This window comes from Aedes albopictus, chromosome 2 (genome assembly GCF_035046485.1).
Source record: "Aedes albopictus strain Foshan chromosome 2, AalbF5, whole genome shotgun sequence".
Taxonomy (NCBI): Eukaryota; Metazoa; Arthropoda; class Insecta; order Diptera; family Culicidae; genus Aedes; species Aedes albopictus.
In genome coordinates this window covers 395,627,629-395,647,496 of record NC_085137.1, presented here as the reverse complement: position 1 = coordinate 395,647,496, position 19,868 = coordinate 395,627,629, and the positions used below count along the sequence as shown (strand labels likewise).

Below are 19,868 nucleotides of genomic sequence, written 5' to 3'. Positions count from 1 at the left end.
AACCAACCCATCCATCGCTTAACTAACCAACTTCCACACGAACCACCACAGCTACCGAACAGTAGCGGTATCGGTGCCAACAATCTAATGGATACTAATTTGAAGGTACAGTCCGGCCAGATTAGCAACTCGGTGTCTATCACTCCAGCACCTCCTATACCCGCACAAATCAGTTGCACGACGGTGGAACCCGTTTCACTTAAAGTAAGCAAGCGTTCCGGAATGGGTTTTTCGGGGTACCGAACAAAGGGGGTTAAGACAGTCAAGCTGATGTAACACTTTGATCTCGTTATGTGGTGACAATTCTGCATCTATCTATGCAAATTGTTTAAAAAAGGAGCGTTATATCAGTTTGGCTGTCTCGTATCTAGAAAAAGAAGTTATTCTAAATTTACCTTTACTTCGCATTTAGCGTGATCGTGATACCAGAGATGAACCGCAAACTCAAGCGCAACGACAGGCTGCGGCTAAACTGGCACTTAGAAAGCAATTGGAGAAGACTTTGTTACAGGTAAGCGAGAAGTATATGTATAAAGTTAGTGATAAATCAGGGTGTCTACTACCTAGAAAAACCTGGAATCACCAGATAACACCATTTTATCTAAAAAACCGCCGAAGCACTCGGAGCCTTCAACGCACAGTCCAGACTTGGGTGAGTGAGGGAAAAGGAGAAGTTGACCATGGCCCTCGACATCTGCCGGGATCCATGTTGCTGGTCAAACCATAAACACATTCCAAGTCGCTCTTCCAGCCGCAACGATCATCGATTTGAATATATGACGAAGCTACAACCCAAACTTTCATGAGCACAAATCTGGAGAACCAAATAACGATTTGCGCTGAAAACTTGATCGATTGATTACCCGCTGGTGATGACCTATCGATCAACTTTTCAACGCGAACCGTCATTTGGTTCTTCAGATTTGTGCTCTTGAAAATTCAAGCTTCATCTTAGACATTCCCCCTTCTTTTTTTCGCCTGAAGAACCAACTCTCGTCGGTGAATATGATCATTTCTCCTCCGGCACAGTCTACCAACCAGGCAGAGAAGAGAAGGCCATCTCCGGAGTCAGAAATTGATAAATATTTCATGATGTTGGTCGCGACACCTAGCGGTTGAAATCACACATTTTACACGGAAAATTTCAACCGTGTTTACACAAAACAACAAAGTATTGCGGAGGCAGGTACACCAACTAAAAAACTGTTGCGCAAAAAGATTGTGTTTAACTAGAATGTATTTCAGGGACACAGTCAAAGTTGCTTATCTCTTAAAAGAGTAAATAGAGTACACGAGTGGTGGGAATATGTATAATATCATTATGATAATTAAGAAAAATTGGTAAAACACCATCTTTATGCTTTATTACAGCCTGCAATTGCAAAAAAAAACATCTTTGGAACGTCTATCATGTTAATGCAATAGTGGTCTAAACAACAATTGATATGCACTCAATGAAACAAAATTTCGAAAAATAAGAGAATTAATCATTGATATGACGTCATCTATTCATTAATTTTGACTATACCTGAAAGCAATCAATACACTTTGAGCCATGCTGTTGTTTTGACGATAAGCTATTTTACGAGACGTTCCACTATGGGCCAGAAATCAAAATTTCGCGACAAAATCCAAAAAAGTGTTTTTTTTTAGATCATTCAATTTTCATATATGCATGATTGTCTGGGCTATGTTAGAATGTATACCGACTGATTTTGTTTGATTTGTAACAAATTTGTATTGTTTTTTGTATGGAGAAACTTCTTATAAGCGAAAATTCTCGGTTTTAACCAATATTAAGAAAAATGTGATTTTTGTTGAAAAATGTGCCCAACAAATATAACACCTACATTTACTAACAGTAAATTTAGTATATTTCGCATATTTGATGCTCAAATTGCGATATCTTTAAATTTAAATTAAAAGTTTACAATATTTATTCAAATTTTACGGTTCTTTATGGCTTGCGAAACAATACACATAGCAACAAAATACTATTATTCTGGAAGGTTTCGTTTCAGGTAAGACTGTGATTGTAGGCGTTTATCCATTATGTGTCCGACAAACTTCTTGCTTTTTTCTACACCGTGTATTTTTAAAGGGTGCTGGGTACCCGGGTACCCTGTCGGCCACATAAGGGTTAAATCAATACCACATACTTACTTAAAGTGCAAAGTTTCGGTATATCAATTCGTGTGGTGAATTATGATTTTTAATAAGCTCAATTTATGTATATATGGATAAATTTTTGGTGAAAAAATCCGCTGCTCAGGTGTTTCAGATGTCCGGCATTTGGCCGAATGCCACTTGGCCGAACTATGTTCAAAATAATTCAGAGAACCCTTTTCACATTCTATATAGCTGCCAATTTGATCATCATTCATTTTTGCTTCTTCCTTCCTCCAAACATTGACTATTCTTTCTGGTTTTACAATTCAGGGATTAGTTGGCGTTGAAACTGTCAATATTTTATCAGAGTTTTTTTCTTCCTTTTAATCATAGGCGATTATTTTGAGTTATACTGACGTCGAGAACAGTGGCACAATCGTTTCTTCTTCAGCCAATCGGCATTCAGTCAAACGGCGTTCGGCCAAATGACAGTCGGCCAAATAACTCGGAGCCGGTATTTGAACAATGAATAAATTACGCTCGCTCTTCGTACATATGTACAAGTGAGATGGATATATTTGCGATAAATAGACATAGGGTGACGATGGGTATTATCGGCAGGTTTGTTCTCTTCGTCATGGGGGTTTTTGTCGGCCAAATTTTCTGAAACTTTGTCGTACAACTATGCTTGGTTGGGAAGGATTTGAGGCCAACTCTGAGTTCAGCAGCTTTCAAGAAACCCCCCATGACGAAGAGAACAAAACTGCTGAAAATACACAATTTCCCCTATTTGATTTTCTTTGTAATATTTAAAATGCCGTGTCATCGATTGGCTCGGTAGCTAAGTCGGTAAAGCACTTATGCGGCATATAAGGGTCGCGAGTTCAAATCTCACTTGAGCTGTGGATTTGTTCCTTATTTCATGAAAAATGTATCCATCTGTACATATGTATGTTGAGTTAATTTAAAATTCTAATAGATCTCACGGATTGATATACCGCAACTTTGCACATTGAGTAAGCGTGTGGTCTTGACTTAAAAGCTTAAAATCACATTTATTTCTGAAACAAAATCTTCCAGAATGGTAGTTGTTAGTTGCTATGTATATTGTTTCGCAAGCCATAAAGTCATTGCGTCGTAATGGCAAGAGTACATGATTATTGAAGCATAGCGCTAAATATTGTAAAATTAAAGATAGCACTAAAATCACTCTAACTTGGTTTCCCGCAAATTCCCGCAAAAAAGTCCGGAAGCATTCGAAAAAGAAGAGTCTAAACTAGCATCCTAGACCGGTTGCATATCGAATACGGTCGAATACTCCTACTTTTTGAACACATTGGCAAATGAATCGCAAAATTTGAATAAATATTGTAAAATTTATTTTTAAACTTAAAAGCATCGCAATTTGTGCACCAAATATGCAAAATATACTAAATTTACTTTTAGGAAATGTATGCGTTATACTAGTTGGGGACATTTTTCACTACAAATCACATTTTTCTAAATATTGGTTAAAATCGAGATTTTTCGCTTATAAGAAGTTTCTCCATACAAAAAACGATACAATTTTGTTACAAATCGAAAAAATCAGTCGGTATATAATCAAACATAGCCCAAACAATCATACAAATATGAAAATTGATTGATCTTAGAAAAAATACTTTTTTGGCTTTTGTCGCGAAATTTTGATTTCTGGCCCATAGTGCGTTCTAGCGGTGGGCCGCTCATTGTTATTGTTTACATTTGATGTTTTTGTTTTCGCGAAAAGTAGCATAACATGTAGTGAGCGCCAATCAGATTTTTGCTGGCAGAGGTGTTTCGGTTCCTAATGTGGCATGTATCAATCCCCCGAACTGCGTGATGTCACTAGCAGATGAAAAAAACATTCCCACGGTCTACGCATATTAATTATAGTGGGCGGATTGACGCATTTTTGTAGATAAATGAACCCCATTTATTGAATGGGCCTGTACCACATGTTATGCCGGCAAAAATGTAAATAAATGGGCCCACTGGTTGGATTTCAAAACTGGTAAACATTCAAAAAACAGCTGATTTGAAACGTCTCATAAAATGCCTTATTATACACGATGGAAACGAAATGGGCAGAAACAAAATAAATCGAGTCGATTTCTCACGTCAAAATTTTTTCACTTTTCGTGTGGTCGGTTTGTTCTGAGATGCCCTTCTCTTCTCTGAACCAGGCCAACAGTTCAGAAAAGTTAAAATGTGTCAAGTGTTATTGAGGGATTTGCACAAAAGTGCACGCGGTCTATTGCTTCCGAAAGGTACGGCCGCGGTTTTCACTCCCTGTTTACTTCATCCTTATGGGAAATAACATTGCGGCGTTTCCTACGGCGCGGCTGTTCCTTTCGAAAACGATAGACCGCGTGAACTTTTGTGCAAAGCCCCTTTTTGAAACATTTCAACGACCGCGCGGTGTTTACGTTTCAAGAAATCTGACAATACGCAAACTCGATAGGCATTCAATCACCGTTGCCGCCATTATCACCTGTGATGCACCGACAGCCCAACAGATCGCAGCTCAGTACGTTGTTCCAAAGGATTTACCGGTGTTTTCTGGCGGCCCATCAGAGTGGCCACTCTTTGCCAGCAACTCCACGGCCATGTGTGGCTATTCGGAAAGCGAAAATTGGATGAGACTACGCGCAGCCTCAAAGGGACCGCCAGGCAAGCGTTTCATTGCCATCTTCTGCACCCTGCGTCGGTTCCAAAAATAATGATGACGTTATAAACTCTCTGCGGAGCTCATCGTTCTCTGCCTGAGGTCTAGTCGACATCAGCACCAAAGGCATACAAGCTGGAGACCCTAATTAAGTTTGGACTGGCCGTTCAAAATCTGTGCAGTCATTGGGAATGAAGGCGCACCTGTCGAATCCCACTCTTCTTCAGGAACTAGTTGATAAACTGCCTACCAAATTGAAACTGGATTGGGCCCTGCAGCAGCGTCAACTGTCAACCGTAGACCTGAGCTCGTTCGGCAACTACATGTCAACGATCGTCTTTGCTGCGTCGAGTTTCTGTTGAAACGGAACCAGTTAAAAAGTTCGAAAAACCAAAGGGGAAGGACAAAGGTTTTCGAAATGCGCATTCTACGGAAGAAGTCGGCAACAACGACCGAGACAAATGGCCATGTAAAGCGACAGTGTGCGGAATAAATGGGTGCGAGGCGAGCACCAAGGATCAACTCAAGGTTACCGGTACTGTAGGTGTTCATCGTCATCAGTTTCCTCCAACATTTTTGCGGATCATTTCGGTTGGTGTTCATGCGAAAGGAACCTCCATTCGCACGGTGGCGTTCCTGGAAGACGGCTCTTCCTACACCTTGGTAGAGCAGGACTTCGCGGATGAACTTGGCGTTATTGGCGAACTAGGATCACTGTGCCTACAATGAACAAGCGGGATAACAAGGACGGAGGCGGATTCTCAACTGCTGGTGATTGAGGTATTAGCTGTCGACGCTAACCGGAAACACATCTTCGAACTCGTGGATGTGCGAACAGTGGAAAAACTTGATCTTCCTGCGCAATTGTTGCGGTACCTCGAGCTAGCGGAAAAGTACTAGTATCTGGGAGGTCTTCCGGTGGCAAGCTACGAGAGCATGGTGCCGCGTATTCTAATTGTCGTAGACAACGCCAATTTACTGGTAACGCTCAAGAAAAGGGACGGGAAGAAGTTCGAGCCAGTTGCCACCAAAACTAGGCTTGGATGGACGATCTACGGGAACGTGGAAGGATTTGGTGAGCCATCCCATCGGCTTCTATATTTTTGCGCCTGATCAGCTGACGAAGAACCTCATGAAAAGGTCAAAGAGTTCTTCTTGATTGAAAGTGTCGGCGTCGCAGTTGCAATGAGAATCAAAGCAGAGGACGACCGAAGGACTCGTGCGATCATGATGAAAACGATCATCCGCACGTCATCTGGAAGATTCCAAAGTGGTCTCTAATGGAGGAATGACTACGTCGAGTTCCTGGACCCGAACAAACCAGGCAAGGTACGGGTCGTCTGGGATCCGCGGATAAAATTAAAAGGACCTCGTTCAATTCTATCTTGATGAAGGGTCCAGACATGACTGCGTCGCTTACAACAGTGCCAATTCGTTTCCGGCAACGATAAGTCGCAGGTGACATCAGAGAAATGTCTCACCAGATCCAAATTCGTCCAAAAGATCGTCAAGCCCAAAGATTTTTATGGCGAGATGAACCTGGTGAAACATGCAAGGAATACGTCATGGACGTGGCAACCTTCGGGTTGACCAGCTCAAATTCATCGGTCCAATACATCAAGAACGGGAACGCTGAAGAGTGGTGCGAACAGTACCCAGAGGCTGCGGTAGCCATCATAGTTGAAGCTGTTCCACTGGCGCTCGATGTGAAGAACGTTCTCGCTAAGGCCGGATTTGATATCCGGAATTGGCTATCAAATTCAGAGCTGGTCGTTCAACGGGTCGGGGATCCGGGCCAGCAGATTACGAAGAATTTCACAGTCGGCAAAGGATCGGAGACTGAAAGGGTACTGGGAATGAGTTGGACACCGAAGGAGGACACTTTCACTTTCGCTGTGAATTTTCGGAGCAACATTCAATCGTTGATCAGTGGGACGAGCGTGCCAACAAAACGACAAGTTTTGCAGGTCGTCATCAATGTTTTCGATCCATTGAAACTAATCGCGGTGTTTGTGATCCACGAAAAGTGCTTGGTGCAAGACATTTGGCGGACCAAAATTGGTTGGGAAACTTGGCGTCGATGGATTCTGTTGAGTCCGCCAATTGAAATAATTTTAGAGTGACTACTATAAAAGTAAAACGTGTATAAACTAACAATATATCAAATGTTTGGATTTAGAGTGCATTTGATCTCTGTCAAATGTTTATAGCACGAAGGCTTGAATAAACGATCCGACGACCGTCGGGCTCTCTTCTACATCTGACACCGAACGAAGTGGACGTATTTCTGCAAGCTCCGAAACAGTGACTTAACCTAAAAAGGATACTTTTCCTTCCGATCAATCTAGCTTAGGTTTCACCTCGTGGTCCGCTTTCTGTAGTGAGCTTTTCCTTTAAGTATAAAACCCGATTTTAACAGTTGGCGACGAGGAAAAACAGAGCAAAAAGTGAAGTGAAGCTTCCGATAAGTAAAGTTATACGCGTAAGGAGTGAAAGGTGAGTTGTGCTGCCGGACAGCAGCGGACGGAACCTTCGGCGACCGGATCATCAACCAACAAGGCGGCCGGATTCCTTTTCACGGCGGCTGCGAGATTCCAGTCGACGGCTTTTTCGCCCGGATTTTTGATCTTCGACGGTCGGACGTTTGACCTTCACGGCGACCGCAACCCTTTCGATCCCAGTGGCGGGATTTTGATCGGCTAGAGGTAAGAAACAAAAGTTTTTTTTTTTTTTGTGATTTTGCGAATCAATTGAGTTTTTGTGCTAGGCAAGCGCCATTTTGTTGCATGAACCGACGCTTAGTGAATTCTTTTGTTTTAACGAAAGGGGTTAGACAATACCCACATTGTTTTTCTTTGTAAAAGTTAATTCGTAAACCTTATGAGTGTTTCTTTTTCTATTTCTGTTTAGTGCAGGGCAATTGTGAACGATTTTTTCCCCATCTGGAATTAGTGGCGTTTTGATTTGGATTTCTGATATTTTTTTTGTCGGCGTTTGTGAGGCAAGTTTGCTTGAGTGATTTTTGCAATAATGGCCTACGTATCCCCGAATATTGACCCGTACCGAAAAGGGCAATCTTTTGCTTCGTGGTATAAGCGACTTGGCTACCATTTTCGCATCAATAAGGTGGCGGAGGAGAACCGAAAGGACCAGATGTTCCTTTTAGGGGGCGAATACCTTTTCGAAGTGGCACAGAATTTGTACCTCAGCGAGCAGTTGCTTGATGCAGCTCCGCTTGAAGAATTAGTTGAAAAACTTAAGCAAAAACTTTACAAAACAGACTCAGCTTTGATTCAACGATTTAAATTCGGATCCCGGGTACAGCAACCTGGAGAAACAGCCAGTGATTTTCTTTTTTCACTAAAGCTCCAAGCGGAGTATTGTGCATTCAAGAACGACAAAGATGGTCGCATTCTTGATCGTGTCCTTATTGGCTTGTCAGATGACGCCCTACGACAGAAATTGTTGGCTGAGGAAGGGGAAAAATTTGACCTTGCCCAAGCTGAGAAGATGATTACCACTTGGGAAATGGCTGCTTCTCATGCAAAAGCGTTAACAAAGGAAGATTCTTCCACACAAATCGCCTCCATCGGTAGTCTGACTGGGGGGCGAGGTGCTGTTTTGCAGCGAATCACAGCTTTAGCGCGGGGTCGTGGTCCTGTGAAAAGCCGACTAGGGCAGCGGCCCCAGTTCCAGTCTACTGTACAACCGTACAACAGGTACAATGATCGAGGTAGTTATCCTTCGCAGTCCAGACAGCCTAGACCGGCGCGGTTCCAGGAACAGCATCGCCGATACCAGGATGCAGCGGTTTATCCTGCGGAAATGAGGGACAACCAGCAGCAGAGAATCGACCAACGAGTGTGCGAATACTGTGGTGTGCGAGGCCATGTGAAGAGGAAGTGTTTCCGACTGAAGCACTTCAAGAAGGATCCGATCAACAGCATCGACATGGAGCAACCTGGCCCGAGCATGGAGAACAAGTTGTCCAATATGATGAACCAGATGACCTGGGAGGACAAAAGCAATAATTCGGATCAAGGTGAATTAGAATGTATGCACATTTCAACAATTAACCAAATAAGCAGCCCATGTTTACTAGAACTAACTGTTGAGGGGAAAATAATGCAGATGCAAGTCGACAGTGGAGCTTCTGTTTCTGTTATTGGGAAAAAGCTATTTATTACTAAATTTGATGTTCCTCTTCAGAAAAGTTCAAAAAATTTAATTGTGGTGAATGGTGCCAGTTTGAACGTTGCTGGGGAAGCTGTTGTTTCGGTTGAATTTCGAAATAAAACGAGCATTTTAAAACTTGTAGTGTTAGATTGTGAGCATAACTTTATTCCTCTTTTAGGCAGAACATGGTTGGATGTTTTCTTTCCCAACTGGCGTAATTATTTTGACAAATTAATAACTGTTAATAATGTGATTGATGATAAACAAAATGTTTTGCAGAATGAAATTAAGGATAAATTTCCTGATGTTTTTCTCAATGAATTTTTTTCTCCTATTAGAGGTTATGAAGCCGAGTTGGTTTTAAAAACAGAAAAACAATTTAAGAAAGTTTATGACATTTCCTTCAGGTTGAGGGACAAAGTAACTAAATGTTTTGATAGTCCAGATTGTCAGAATTTTGAAATTCTCATGCAAAATAGTGCAGACTACAGACGAAAACCTTTTATTGTTTTGGGTAGATTGTCTAAAGCTAATATTAAGGCAAATTGGAAGGCTACGAAATTGTTTGTATTTTGGTCGGAATATCTGTATCATGCCATTTGCAAAGAAGGTTTGTTGCAGTGGAAAACTCCTTTATATAACAATAACAGATACATTCCAGGTTTGTCTTGCAAACTATATCGGTTGTATAGTTTGTTGAAGAACGAATTTATTGCCTTTTGGAATGGTAGTTGTAACAAATCAGATAGTTTACTTTTTGGAAAAGTTTTTCTTGGATTGTTCAGTCCAAGAAAACAAGTCGTAGTAGTATATGGTGTATTTGATGGAGTCGTTTTGCATTTTGTTGGCAGAGTAGAGAAATCCAAGGTTTTGACAAGTATTTTTTCTAAAAAGGTGGAAAATGAGTTGATGGAAAATTATATATCGTGTTCAGAAGTTATTAAGAAATTGTTAGCATATTTTGCTAGATTTGGGTTTCCGGATATTTTAGTATCAGACAATGGTCCTCCATTCAATAGTTATGATTTTAAAAGCTTTCTTGAAAGGCAAGGAATAAGGGTCCTGAACAGTCCTCCATACAATCCTGCTAGCAATGGCCAGGCGGAGAGGTTTGTTCGTACGGTTAAAGATGTTTTGAAAAAGTTACTTCTTGACCCAGAATACGCGAAAGTAGAATTGGAAGACTTGATAAACTTATTTCTAATAAATTTTAGGAACAATAGTTTGACGATGGAGGGTTTTTTCCCTTCCGAAAAAGTTTTAGCATATACGCCGAAATTATTAATCGATTTGGTTAATCCAAGGCGACATTCTAACCATCATAACATACAAGTGACTAATAATAACAACAACAATGATGAGCCTTACACCGGATCTAACTATAACCTTAATAATGGGGTTCATAAAGATCCACTGGACAGTCTGATGGCGGGAGATGTACTATGGTACAAAAACCATAATCCTAACCATCAGGCTAAATGGTTAAAAGTTCATTTTATTAAGCGTGTTTGTAAACATATCTTACAGATTACAACTGGAAACGGCATAACTACAACCGCGCACAGAAGCCAAATCAAGATCGGCAATGATTCCAGCAGAGGGGTCCGTCGGGGGTTGGTGGTGCGTGTCGATCCTGATGTCGATGAAACCGATCCACTGCCACTACCAAGTCGCGAAGAAGAGGAGCCTTTCCGGGTTCGCGATCCCGACCCACTACCACTGCGAGGAGCGAGCGATGACGAGGAGCCTTTCCGGGGATTCCCGGAGTGCGAACAGGATAGGAGAAGAACATTATCGGTCAAGCCGAAACGGAAACGGAAAATTGAGACGGATTTGGCGCTCGATGGCCAGCCAAGGCGTTCGAAGCGAACGCGAAAAACTAATTACAGAAGTGAATTGAAATATTTTTAATTGTAACAATTAATCGAAGAAATTTTGTAATATTATTTGAAATACTTTTCTATTATAACTAAAATAGTTAATCGAATAACTCTAAAAGAGGAAGGACTGTTGAGTCCGCCAATTGAAATAATTTTAGAGTGACTACTATAAAAGTAAAACGTGTATAAACTAACAATATATCAAATGTTTGGATTTAGAGTGCATTTGATCTCTGTCAAATGTTTATAGCACGAAGGCTTGAATAAACGATCCGACGACCGTCGGGCTCTCTTCTACATCTGACACCGAACGAAGTGGACGTATTTCTGCAAGCTCCGAAACAGTGACTTAACCTAAAAAGGATACTTTTCCTTCCGATCAATCTAGCTTAGGTTTCACCTCGTGGTCCGCTTTCTGTAGTGAGCTTTTCCTTTAAGTATAAAACCCGATTTTAACAGATTCAAGTTCTTCAACAGCTATCTCAACTCGAACTACTACGATGCTACTTTTCGAACTACAGTGTCGGCAGTCTTAGGAGTCTACAGCTTCATGAGTTTGTGGATGCCAACGAGATGGCCTACTTCCGGATGGAATATCAAGAAATTCCGATGCATGCTTGTTTCGTCCAGGACGAAGATGGCTCCGCTAAAACCGCAAGTCTACTCTGACAAACTGCATACAATCAACAGCTAGAGATCCATGAGCGTAGAAAGTTTGGGAAAAACAGTTCACTACGCAAACTCTCTTGCTTCATCGACAAGGCTGGGGTAATGCGAATGGTTGGACGGTTGGGAAACGCTCCACATGCTCTGTATGCTGCTAAATTTCCTGTGATTCTTCCAGAAAAGCATATTTTTACCGGATTGTTTGTCTTATCGTACCTTCAGCGGTTGACACATGGAAATGCTCAAAGATTCTACATCTCAAGTCTTCGTATCATCGTTCGACAGGTTGCGAAACAGTGTGCTTGGTGCACTTGTCTATAAAGCTGTCCCACGATATAACAAGATGGCTCCACTGCCAGAAGTCCGGATAATTCCCTACATTTGTGCGTTCACATACATCGGCGTGGATTACTACGGGTCATTCCCGATACTAGTTCAGAGGTATACGAAGTGAAGAGATGGGTGAAGCTTGTGACGTGACTTACAGTACGAGCCGTGTACCTTGAAGTGATGGGAAGCCTATCAACGTAGACGTGCAAGATGGCCATTCGAAGGTTTATAGCCAGGCGAGGAAATATATTGCAACCAGGGAACCAACTTTATCGGCGCAAGCATAGAGCTGAAAGAGGAGATAACCAGGATCAACAAAGGCCTAGCAGTACAGCTTCCAGTGGACAAGAGAGCACTGAGGACAAACTGGGACCAAGTCCGGCATCTTTTGGATCTGTTCTGGTCGAAGTGGATCAAAATCCGAACAAAATGGTTATCCAACTCCAAGCCAGTGAAACCCGGAGACCTGGTGATGCTGGTGGATGCGGGCTCACGGAACAGCTGGAAGCGTGGCAGGATTGTGAAGGTCTACGAGGGTGCAGATCGGATTGTACGACGGGCTGACGTCCTAACTGCTAGTGGATTGCTCCAGAGGTCGATGGGTGACTGGCTTAGCCGGGCTCGAGGTGATGAAGGACGGTACAGCTGCAAGAAGTTGCCAGCAATACGGGTCGGGGATCGTTGTTCACCTGGCACGGCAACACTGATCCCAGTTGATAGACCTGACGAGGATTCATTGTAGAACTTAACGGTGACAGACGTTTGACACAGGTGCATGAAGACACATAAGACAACTACCTACATCTACACGACACAAAACAAAACAAATTGATTGAAACACTGCATTCGAATTACACGTGATAAATAAATAATTAGCTTAGTGTTCTTGTACCGACTTTTCGAACCCTCTAAGCAGAATACCCTCTTCGAATGAGTGTAATCAGTTTCTTACCTTTTAATTCCGCCCTAATTGCTTATCCTTTGACAGATACGCGTATTTCGACTACCACTTGTAATCTTCCTCAGTGTCAGTTATCCACAGTGGATAACTGACACTGAGGAAGATTACAAGTGGTAGTCGAAATACGCGTATCTGTCAAAGGGTAAGCAATTAGGGCGGAATTAAGGACAAACGTCTTGAAATCCCGCTTCAAAAATACATCAGAACTTCAAACGCACAAATCTCAAGAAGCAAGCTTCAAACAACAGTGCATTCGATAATTCTGTTCTTGCTCACTTGTAATAAGCTTAAAATAAGAAGATCAGGTGCGATGGTTTTGTTTACGAAGAGATTTGTGCTCGAAATCGCGAGTAGGTGCCAAAGTCGGCCATTGTGGCGGCCATTTTGAGATTCTAACAAGTCTGTCCTTAAAAGGTACGAAACTGATTACACTCATTCGTAGCTTAGTGTATTATAACACATTTTGACAATTATACAAATATCTCACTTCGTAAGTAGGTACAACGGGCCCGCCATAGCCGAGGCGGTAAACGCACGGGTATTCAGCATGACCATGCTGAGGGTGACGGGTTCGATTCCCGGTCGGTCCAGGATCTTTTCGTAAAGGAAATTTCCTTGACTTCCTTGGGCATAGAGTATCTTCGTGTCTGCCACACGATATACACATGCAAAATGGTCATTGGCAGAGGAAGCTCTCAGTTAAAAACTGTGGAAGTGCTCATTGAGCTGAGCTGAGCTGAGAAGCAGGCTTTGTCCCAGTGAGGACGTTACGCCAAGAAGAGAGAGAGAGAGAGGAGTAGGTACATAAACTTTATGCAAATTGAATAAATAAAACACTCATTACTACAGTGCAGTGACAAAGTTGGAGGACAAGTTTGACACGGATAGTACATTATAGAATCGACTTAGAATTGTAATTTAAATAGACATTAATACGACTGTTTGCAACACTAAATGAAACTTAATTATAGCTTAAAGCATTCTCAACCTAATCCGAGTTTGCTATAAAGAGCGTCCGAAGTTCCGTGCTCGTAACTGACCGCAACACAGCGCTAAGTACCTAGTGTAATCGCGCGGTAGTTCCCGCAATAAAACTTGTCGCCCTTTTTGTAAATGGGACACACGATACCTTCCATCCAATCCTCCGGTAATACTTCCTTCTCCTAAATCTTGGTAATGACCTAGTGTAGTGCTCTCACCAGTGCTTCTCCACCGTTTTTCAGAAGTTCGCTCGGCATTTGATCATCTCCAACGGCTTTGTTATTTTTCAATCGGCCAACCTACTCCTCAATCTCTTGGAGGTTAGGGGCTGAAAGTCTTTCGTCCTGCACATGTACTCCTAGTTCTGTTTACCACGCCATTTCCGGTGCTTGCAACGTTACATTGAGATGCTCATCGGAAAAAAAATCAGGAATTTTATTATCATAAACTAGTAGACACCCTGTGCAGAAGTTTTGCAGTAAATTATTCTTATTATGATTCTTTTCCGTTCAAGATCCCACCGCCCAAACCTCCACCGCCGGAGATGCACTTCATCCCCAATCCCAGCAATACGGAGTTCGTCTACCTGTTGGGCCTGGAGCACGTCGTCGACTATCTCACCAAGGACAAGAAACCAAATCTCCCGCAGCAACCGTACCGCTGCGCCCAGTGCAAAATCGACTTCACCCCGGTTTGGAAGTGGGAAAAACAGGGTAAAAGAGGAAATCCAACTTTTCAGAACAGTCCAGGTTTTGTGTTGTTTCAGTTTCCATTTCCTTTGTTACTCAATATTGCTTGTCCTGCACACAGACAAAAAAAAAAGAAAAACGGAAAGAATAATTGTTGTTTCCGGCTGAGAATTGTTGATGATTCTTGCTTCTGAACCGTATGAACCATAGCTTCTTCTCTAAAATAGATCCTTTCAGTCGCGAAACAATCGTTATTTCGTTTATGAAACACATTTCTCTGCGTGTTGAGTGCACTGGTAGAAATCAGCGTCGCTGTTCTCACCCATATCACTCTGCGTTTCAGCTGGAAAAGACCCGAAGGTCATCTGTGAGCAGTGTGTTACTAGCAATGTCAAGAAGGCACTCAAGGCTGAGCATACGAACCGTCTGAAAACGGCCTTCGTTAAGGCCCTGCAACAGGAGCAGGAGATAGAGGCCCGTCTGGCTAGCCAAAGTAGCCCCTCGCCGGTGGACATTCGTCCCACGCCGTCTTCTACGCCGAATTTGCGAGAGCAGCAGCGCGAATTGCAACAACAGCTGGAGCAACAGCAACAACAGGAACGTCAGCAGGCCCAGGAGCGCCAACAGCAGCAGGAGCGTCAGCAACAGCAGGAACGCCAAGCTGCAGCTGCAGCGCAGGTATGTTGATTTCTCGTGTCACGCAAGAACAGGTTGTCCATTTTCTATGAACTCTTTATTAAACTTGAAGAAAGTTATATGATTGTGAAACGTATATAAAACCGTCTGGAAAACAACGCCTCAATCGTTTTCTCTTTTGTCTAACAGCGTCAGAAAGAGCAAGAACAACAACTACGCCAGCAACAACTGCAGCAGTTGCAACAGCAACAGCTCCAACAACAGCTCCAGCAACAGCAGCTCCAACAGTTGCAGCAACACCAAGAACAACAACAACGTGTTCACCAGCTGCAGCAGCAGCACGCCCATCTGCAATCGCAACCATCCAAGTCGAAAACTCCGACGCCAACGCCGCGGCCGACTCCTACCCCACCGACCCAGCAGACTCCACCGCCGGCGTCCAGTTCCCGGTCCAGCCGTCACAGTGCGACGGCCAATGCGGCAGCGGAAGCAGCTGCAGTTCAGCTAACGGCCCTCGCCGGACTGGGTGGCCTTGGACAACTTGGTGCCCTGGGTAACCTGGGCAGCCTGGGCAATCTGAATCCTACGGCAGCGGCGGCCGCAATGCAGGCTTTCCAGCAGCAGCTGTTCAGAGGTTTGAGCCCGTTAAAAATGTAGGATTTCTCAGAGACGTAACGATTTGATTTCATTCCGCAGGTCTACAACAGGGATTGTCCACGGGAAATTTGAACAACTTGCAGGCGCATATGATGCAGTTCTCACCGTTGATCTATTCCTATCAGTTGGCAATGGCACAAGCTGCTGGTAAGTAATATTCTGGGCTATAACTATCTTTCTTACCTTGATGGCTACAGCGTAGATCCAGCACGAAGCCTACATAAGCATCACATTTTCATCGGTCTTATACGATGTTCCTTCAGTTTCTACAAACTTTTAGGGCTCACAGACATTACTATTAAATATTATCTATCATGGCACTCAAACCACTAGGTTTTCCTCTGTCTCTACCCGTAATCATGTACTTTTTCTTGGTCGAGTTAATTGTTAAGCCTATCTTCGCTGTTCCCTTCTAGAGAAGCAAAAGCTTTCTCCATCTCATTTTGATCCACTCAGCGGTAGAAGTATGTATTACAGCATATTTAGTTTAGCCGGAAAACCATGATCTGTCATTGGATCGTATAAATAAAAAGTAGTAAGTTTGAGTTCACTACGTGTTTGGTAGTAAATACTACTTCTGTAACACGTAACATGTACTTCTGTAAATTGTCTAATAATACTACAAACAAAGCATTCGGTATGAATAAAAGTACCTATCATTATTGGCATTCTGATGGGAATCCTACGGAAAACGGTGAATCACGTTGGAGGATTAACCATCTAGGGTAAGTGTACCAGTTATCGCCATAGTGGTTCCCTATTTGGCCATAGTGGAAATTTAGAAAGCTTTCGAGCTTTGACCTATTATGAAAGGCTTAGTAGCAAGAATTTAAATGTACCATCAACGTACCAGTAGCCGCTCATGCACCAGATTCCGCTCACTTCCATACAAAACATTTATTTCATTATCCTTTTCTTGAAAGTTTATTTTTTTTTCTGACTGTTATCACTCCATCAACATATTTATTGAAATAAAATGAGTTATCTTGTACAAAACGTGCTTAGATTTCGAGATATGTATTTTTTTCAGTGGCACGGTCATTGAAAATGACAGCGTCGCCATCTTGTTATTGTTTGCACGAAGAAACTCGGTCACAAAAATAAAGCAGTTTTAGTGGATTTTCTTCGAGTTTTCGTGTCAAATTGCCTGCAGGTACGTAGTTTCAATAAAGAAATGCAAGTGCATTATTTCAACAGTAAAATCATGTTTTGGTGGCTTTTGCTACTAAAAATGATGAGCGGTTTTCTGGTCCGCCAAACAATGCCAGTGTGCCAATTGACGCTCACTGTATGCTCTACTTCTGTTCGATTTAGGATGCCACCGATCAAAAAAAAAGGTGTACACTGCTCAGGCAGTTGCATTTGCGTTAGATGCAGCAAAGCGTGGCATGTCCATACGGCAAGCAGCGGCCCGCTTTAACGTCCCTGCTGGAACATTGAGGGACAGACTTCGGAACAAGTATGGCAAGGACAAAAAAGGACCGTCAAGCATTCTCACTGATCGCGAGGAGGCTCGTATTGTCCACTGGATGGAAATTGCCGCTCGCACTGGATTCCCCGTAACTGTGAAGCAGCTGAGAGTGAGTGTAGCTCAATTTGTCAGGCTGACGAAAAAAATCACTCCTTTCAAAGATGGCATACCAGGCCGGAAGTGGTCGAAATTGTTTCTGCGAAGGCATAAACAATTTTCGTCGCGAAAACCAAGCATTCTCGCAAAGCACCGGGCCACTGTAACTGAACCACAAATTCGTAACTGGTTCAAAGAAGTTCATGAGAACTTGAAGGAAATAAATATGACGGATTTGTTGGACCAGCCAGGGCGAATCTTTAATCTGGATGAAACAGCATTTCAGTTGGTCGTGAAGAATCAAAAGTGTTTGGCACCAAAGGAAATGCGTCATCTGCACACAATTTATGCAAACAACGACAAAGAAAGTTACACTGGTCTTTTTACTGCTTGTGCCGATGGCCGGCTGCTGCCTCCATTGGTCCTGTTCCCGTACAAGCGTAGAATTCCTGCAGAAATTAGTTTGAGTGCCCCCCAGGATTGGGGAGTTGATAAAACCGACAGTGGATGGATGACCGGTCAAGCTTTTTTTCAGTTCCTCAAAACGATATTTCAACCATGGCTTCCCGAGCAGGGAATGAGAACTAATTGAAAACAAATTGAGTTATTTAGATATCACGAATTTTGATAACAAAGTGAGTTTTCGTTTTGTATGACTTAAGTGTTAACCCTCGAGCGATGGCGCTGTTGTATTTTGTACAACACGTTAAAAAAAATCTCGCTTTTTGTACTCAGCATTAGCGTGGTGCTGACGCAGGTAGTCAACCGCGCGAGTTACGGAAGGTTAACATAACAAAAATGATAACAAAATAATGTACTGGAATATCTAATTGAAATCAAAATGAGTTCTCATTGATAACAAATTGATATCTCATTTTGTTATCTACATTTTACGACTTGATATCATACGCAGTTCTCAGGGAGTTATCAAATCTAATGGGTAATAACTAAAAATTAATAACAAATTTAGTATTCATTCTGATATTTTTTGTAATTATATTTCAGCTTTTCATTTGATTATGCACTGCAGCAAAACAAATGTGGGAGATGTTCACGACATCCCAGAGCCACAGGCATCGGGACTCAAATTGAATGACATCGAATAATATTTTACTACAATAATTCTATCGAGTATGGCATAATGTCGTTTGGCATAGTCTTTTGGCATAATGGTCAAATGGCGTAATCTGGCATAATAGTCGATTGGTAAAATGGCCGTTTGGCATAACAATAAGTGAAATGGCATTCATTATTTTCATGTATGTAAATATCTGTATTAGTTTCAAAACCTCCAACATAACGAGATTCATCATTTTGGTACGGAGCTACAATGAATCCTTTTTCGCGCGAGAATACTTCATAAAGTTAAAATATGTGACCTTCAACAGTAGAATGACCGTGAATTACTTCGGTTGGCCATATCTAACTTCATTTGCCTTTAATATAGAATTTAAAAATTTAAACATATTTGGCAAAACGTTTAGATTGAAATAATTGATATCTGGGTACTTTTGTATTCTGGATAGTTTTGTTCTCTTCGTCATGGAAGGCTTTTTGAAACCTGTTGAATTCGAAGTTGCCCTCAAATCTTTCCCAACCAAGCTATACAACCAAGTTTCAGGCAACTTGGCCGATGAATACCCCCTCATAACGAAGAGAACAAACCTGTCGATAATATCCAGTCACCCTAAAAAGACTTACCCAGAATCAGCAAATTATAAATTTTGTGTCAATAGGGGTAGGCGGGGCATTATGGACACCCGGGGCAGAATGGACACCCTCAATATTTTGAAAAATGCGAACTTTTTTGAACTTTTAATGAATGAAGAATATAGTCCATTTGTCTAAAACGTAGTTTCAGGAAAGAAACATTCGAAATTAAAATTATACTTGATTTTACACGAAAAAGTTGCGTCCTCCGTTTTTTGTGCATGGAAATTATAACTTTCACACCATCTAAAATAAGATTTAGTGATTAATTTATTGCAGGTCGATTAAAACCTGATATTTCTAGAACACATGCAAGTAGTTTTGCTGTATCTACATGCTTAACATGTTTATATTTTCCTCTTTATTATATCAAAAATCAAGTTTGGAAATATCTTCTGCTGCCGGGGCAAAATGGACACATACCTTTTTGAAAGAAGCGGCTAGGGAAAAATATAACCTAAATCACAAACCCACCAAATTCTTCGATTTCAGTAAATTTTCGGTTAAATGTTCACTATAGGGTGAAACAAATTGGTCAAAAAACGACAGCAGTGGAAAATAGTTGTTCTAGGCACAGCTGTACATGCCGACAAAAACGAAGCTTTATCCAAAACAGCCTGAATTTAAATTAACTGAACAAAAATGAACTACTTCGGCGTATTATTCATCCATAATAGTTGTTTTGTAATGAAATGACTTTATAGGTGTAAATAATGCACGAAATTCGTAAAAGTCTCATGGTGTCCATATTGCCCCATGGGGGTGTCCATTCTGCCCCGTATGCTTTTTCATAACATTTTTTGAAGTGGATAAATCATTT

The 19,868-nt window shown here is 41.9% G+C and overlaps 3 protein-coding genes across 8 annotated transcripts in view; 2 read left to right on the top strand and 1 right to left on the bottom strand.

Annotated features, from left to right (window-relative positions):
• LOC115253479 (KAT8 regulatory NSL complex subunit 2) overlaps window positions 1–19,868 on the bottom strand; it is a 598,461-nt gene that overhangs the window by 436,762 nt on the left and 141,831 nt on the right. The gene's annotated exons all lie outside the window — the stretch shown is intronic.
• The window catches only part of LOC109410789 (transcriptional repressor p66-beta), a 41,761-nt gene that overhangs the window by 17,312 nt on the left and 4,581 nt on the right, over window positions 1–19,868 (top strand). Inside the window, exons 4-9 of one of the 6 annotated variants that reach the window (XM_062853241.1) lie at window positions 106–204; window positions 413–511; window positions 14,304–14,502; window positions 14,822–15,156; window positions 15,304–15,748; window positions 15,811–15,918. In XM_062853241.1, the coding sequence (XP_062709225.1) occupies window positions 106–204; window positions 413–511; window positions 14,304–14,502; window positions 14,822–15,156; window positions 15,304–15,748; window positions 15,811–15,918 (1,285 nt within the window). Of the gene's footprint in view, window positions 1–51; window positions 205–412; window positions 512–14,303; window positions 14,539–14,821; window positions 15,157–15,303; window positions 15,749–15,810; window positions 15,919–19,868 lie in introns of all 6 variants that reach the window. The other 5 variants (XM_062853237.1, XM_062853240.1, XM_062853239.1 and 2 more) reach the window with 5 other exon arrangements.
• Window positions 6,949–11,311, top strand: LOC115265402 (uncharacterized). The gene is made up of 2 exons (XM_062853235.1): window positions 6,949–7,500; window positions 7,706–11,311. The coding sequence occupies exon 2, from the start codon at window positions 7,826–7,828 to the stop codon at window positions 10,880–10,882; it is 3,057 nt and encodes a 1,018-aa protein (XP_062709219.1). The 5' UTR covers window positions 6,949–7,500; window positions 7,706–7,825; the 3' UTR covers window positions 10,883–11,311.